The sequence below is a fragment of the Poecilia mexicana genome, unplaced genomic scaffold, assembly GCF_051168715.1.
Source record: "Poecilia mexicana isolate PSO_F unplaced genomic scaffold, ASM5116871v1 scaffold_3, whole genome shotgun sequence".
NCBI classification, from domain to species: domain Eukaryota; kingdom Metazoa; phylum Chordata; class Actinopteri; order Cyprinodontiformes; family Poeciliidae; genus Poecilia; species Poecilia mexicana.
In genome coordinates this window covers 26,745,449-26,750,243 of record NW_028263372.1, presented here as the reverse complement: position 1 = coordinate 26,750,243, position 4,795 = coordinate 26,745,449, and the positions used below count along the sequence as shown (strand labels likewise).

Genomic DNA, 4,795 nt, shown 5'->3' with positions numbered 1-4,795 from the left:
GTTTCTTTTTTTTGGGGGGTGGGGGGGCAGGGGGGTTGTCTGCTTTTTGCATAAGGATTGTAAAAGAATTTGAACAGTTGCCTCACAGGCAACTGTAATCTTCTAGCACAAGAACACACTGACATATAAACTCAGTAACCCCGTGAAGAACCTGAACAATATGACCGAGTCTCAGACACATTCAGAGAGGCTGAGAATCTGACTGAATTTGTTCTCAGCAACAAAATGCTGTCTTGACAGTATTATTTAAGATTTTTTTTTTCCCCACTACAAAATTTATTTATTCTTTTGAAATCTAATCTAATGGTCAGATTTGTAATCTAATCACTTAGATTAGAAAGTGAAAGGCCACTTTCTTATCTGAGTGAAAGTGGACTTTCACTTAGATTAGACCACACAGGATTCAGACCACAATTCTCATGCTAAAATTGTTTTGAAATTTATTGAAAAACGGTTTTTAATTGAATAAGTCATGTTTGTGATATTAATGAAAATTATTTTAGAATTATTATGTCATTAGTAGGAACTAATTTTAACTATTCCATTTGCATGTTTCTTTGTTTCTTTCTATCTCTATTTAAATACAATCACTGTTGGTACACCATACTACCACCAAGCTGGACCCACACTTGCTTTCATACCTGTCTTAATTCACTGTGACATTTATTTCATGAAGTGTCGAACCTTCCTAACATGCTAGCATTACACGGTTGCTGATCTCTTCACTGCACATCCATCCAATTCAAGTTTATCATTTCACCACATCCCAAAGACACTTTATTGTATTCAGACTTTTTACCTATGGGGTACTTGCTATTGAAAAGAAAATTTCTAAAAACGGTATTACAAAGAAAGTCTTGTGGACGCTCCGTTTTATAGAAATACGGTACTCCTGCAGGTCTATAAGGCCTCCGGCCTGTAGGTGGCGATAGTACGAGCAACATAACCCTTTAAATGCGTCACTTCCGTCACATGTAACGTAAAGAATCTATGGTGAACAGGGTTTGAAACTTTCAGAAATTGAAAGTCGTTTAAATCCTCTCGTAGTTTGAAGATGAACACCGCTCTGAAGCAGTGGAAGGAGGCGTCCACCCTAATCCTCACCGCAGGACGCAGGCTCGGTGCGGACAGTTTGTCGCCAAGAACACCGCTGGACGGCAACGGCGCAGCGACACGGCTGCCGCACAGCTCCGAGTTTGATTACGACGTCCTGTTGCTGAAACGAAGCGCTAAAAGCACATTTATGCCCAACGCGTATGTGTTTCCCGGCGGTATGGTGGACTCTTCGGACTTTTCAAGTGATTGGTTAGACGTCTTTAAATCTTTTCTTAATTCCCCTGGTTTTGGTTTAAGGAGCGTTAAGCAACCCGTGGAGAACAGACCCCCGATCTTTGCGACAAACCGATTGAAACTCGGCTCTCCCATCCCGGGGGAAGTCGCCCTGAGAATTTGTGCCGTCAGAGAGACTTTTGAGGAATCAGGAGTGTTGCTGGTTGTGCCTAAAAAGGAAGAGAAACGCATTTTAAAAAGCTTTCAGGACACACGTTTTAGTCAACATCACACAGAACATAAACTGGGTTGTGATGAACTCTCAAAGTGGAGGGCGTTGGTGAACAAGAACCCTTCCAACTTCATGAGGATGTGCCAGGAGTTGGAGGTTTTGCCCAATATCTGGGCTTTACATGAGTGGGCGAACTGGCTGACCCCCACCGCCAAATATGGGAGGACGAGGTTTGACACAGCTTTCTTCATGTGCTGTTTGCAGGAGATGCCCAGCACGCTGCAAGACGAGAAGGAAATTGAGCGCTTTCAGGTAATTTTTGAAATATAATCAAGTTGGGTTTTGAAAACTTACCCTATATGCACCGATCAGCGATTTTATGACCAATTTGCGAATACCAATATTTATTTTATAGCCCCCCCTGATTCTGATTTCTGTTTAACTGCAGATAACTAAAACTCGCAAAAATACACCCTCTTGTACATTATATAAAAAAAAATTGAACAGTCACAACTTTTCAAAAATGCCCTAAAATTGCAGAGTTGTCTCACTATACGTCACTGAAAATATGTTGTGAAATTACCAGTACTAAACGGATCTCATCATATTGTTCTCTTCATCATTCAAATATTGAGGTGGATGGCTTGAAGACTTGACCAGCTTGTTTGTCTTTCTTGTCAACTCCACTGAGATGGTGGCCAGAAAACAAACTGTATTCCTGTAGAAACCCAGAAGAAACTGTACTGGGTTGAATACTGGTCTACAAAAGAGGCCATGTTTAAATATCAAAAAGGATTCTTCAACGTTCGGCATTAGATTCAGTAACTTTTGACGTGGCTTAAGACCATGTCAATGCTGTCTTGAATCATTTAATAAATAACAGCCAGAGTTTTTTCATAGAAGCTCCCTAATTGTATAATTTTAATTTTTATCTTGGCTTGGCTAAGATTTACAAGTAACAAGACCACACCAGCAGGATTTTCAATAAAACGTTCATCTGATGGACAATATTGGACGTTTCCAAAATTTGAAAGAATATCGATGGAAGCACTTCATAAAAGACAAGGAGAGAAAATTAAGCTGAACTACTAATGTTTGAACTACTAACCATTTTAAAAAGACAGCTCCCTATGCTCACTACATACCACAAGAAGCCAATATATTGCAGCTGTCTCACCACAACTTGACAATCTTCTAGCATCACCACCAGGGTTAAGGTAGATAATTATACAGAAGAAATGACCAGAGCTTATTATTATTAGAACCAGGGGTGATGTCACACTGTGTGTGAAAGAGAGAGAGCAGTTAACATTACTCAGCTCTGTAGTTGAACAGAATTTTACAGCTTTTTTTAAACACCTCACTTATATGTAAAACACCTGAGTCGTCTTCTCACAGTAACAAAAGGTTAAAAATAAATGGCTTTTAAAAAAAATAAAACAACTAAACATCAGTATTTTTATTTCACCCCTTTCACATCTGACATTGTGGTTTATTCTGTTGTCTCAAACAACAACAACAAAAAAAAATACAGAATGAATCAACTCAACCTGTTATGTGTTTCAGTGGTCCACGCCCTCAGAGATCCTGCAGAGCTACCAAGCACGGCGACTTTGGATCGCTCCTCCGCAGTTCTACGAGCTCAGCCGGATGTGCCGCTTCCCGCTACTGGACAACCTCCACAGCTTCGCCCACCAGCGGGCAACAGAAGGCTGCGATCAGTGGATGCCTGTTATCGTCCTTCAAGACCAGCAACACATTTCTCTGCTCCCAGGTGCTGATTATCGGCCATGTCTCTTCTAATGATCGGCCTGACTGATACTTAAGGGATAAACAGCCGCCATGATCTCACAGTTTGGTTTGTTGGGCTGGAACCTTTGAATACAGCATTATGACTATTGCGTCATCACTTTTAGAAACCATACGTGTATACAGGTGATGATTGCAGACACCACAGCATCACCTGTTGATTTAAACCCCTAAATTATAATATTTAGAAGAAGACACTAGGCTAATGCTTTTTCCTTAGTTGTTTTTTCACACCTTTTTGTGTAAGTGGGAAATTTTTTTAACTTTCAGCCTTTTCTCCAGCACTTCTGGCATCTCGGCCTCTAAAGCCCTACATTTGTTAAATATCTGCCTTACATTAGTTAAGTACCTGCAACTGCCTGAAATGAATGATGTAACTTTTTTGCAAATAACATTTTATTCAGATTTGAGTTGCATTCTTAGGTCTTAATCAATTGCAGATGTGAAAGTTATTAATTGACTGACTCGGCATAATCCCATCCTGAAATTTGCATGCAGGAAGTTCTTGTTTAATCCAACACATTTCACCAATCGCCTAGTCAATAATAATTAATTTAGGTCTGCCTGTAAATTAATTCCAACAAAATATTAACTTTTCACATTTATTCCATCTTCCTTTCTAGGGGACAAGCTTTATCCGGCAGACCCTTCAAAGCCGACCAAGGATGATCAAAAAGACTCTCAGTTGGAGGATCCAACAGATGATTCTGATTTTCACCGTATGGTGATGTCAGATCCTTACACTACAACCCTACAGATCACTGTCAAACCCAAATATAACCATCTGCTCCCTGTTGTGACGCCAGCCTTGTCACATAATCCAAAAAGTCAACTTTGATCTGCACTGAAACATCTTTTTATTTATTTTTTTTGCACACAATTACAAAAAGACGTTGACGTGAAATTTACTGACAGTATTTCTGCTGCTGAGTTCTGTTCACTAATAACGGCATCAAGTTCTGTTGGTGTGTGTGTTATCTTAAATATTGAAAAAAAAAAAAAAAACTATTGTAATTTGGATAACTTTTTTTTTTAACTTTTGCTATACAAATATTAACTGGTCAGTCCAAAAAAATAATCATCAGATCAGCCCTACACTGTATTGGTGTTAAATCAAGTAGACTTAACATGTTAGAAGTATTTTTAGCAGCAGATGCGTCTTTTGTTACAAATGATCAAGCGTGCTCTAATGGAATGCTATGTTATTGCATTTTAAGCAATAAAATATTTATGTTTTTGTTTGAAAAAGAAGATGAACTATTTATTTGTATCTTTTGTGTATGATGCTAGCTCCATTCTTTGGGCTGCCGACAAAAGAGCTGGTTATAGAAAAAGCTAACAAACCTCTGGATGACCTCTGGACTATCAGGTTGTTTAGCCCTGCTGATCTCTTGCTTTGTCTTGTGTCAGAGAGACGCATGCTTCAGATGGCTTTCATATAAACAGAACCACAGGGCGTGTTGTTTTGAGAAACGATTTAGGAGT

At 39.2% G+C, this 4,795-nt stretch overlaps 1 protein-coding gene across 1 annotated transcript; it reads left to right on the top strand.

The window, feature by feature from the left end:
- The first annotated feature begins 1,001 nt into the window (after positions 1-1,001).
- nudt19 (nudix (nucleoside diphosphate linked moiety X)-type motif 19) lies at positions 1,002-4,561 on the top strand. The gene is made up of 3 exons (XM_014979525.2): positions 1,002-1,813; positions 3,068-3,275; positions 3,934-4,561. Exons 1-3 carry the CDS (start codon positions 1,055-1,057, stop codon positions 4,146-4,148), a joined length of 1,182 nt encoding a protein of 393 aa, XP_014835011.2. The 5' UTR covers positions 1,002-1,054; the 3' UTR covers positions 4,149-4,561.
- Positions 4,562-4,795: the final 234 nt, after the last annotated feature.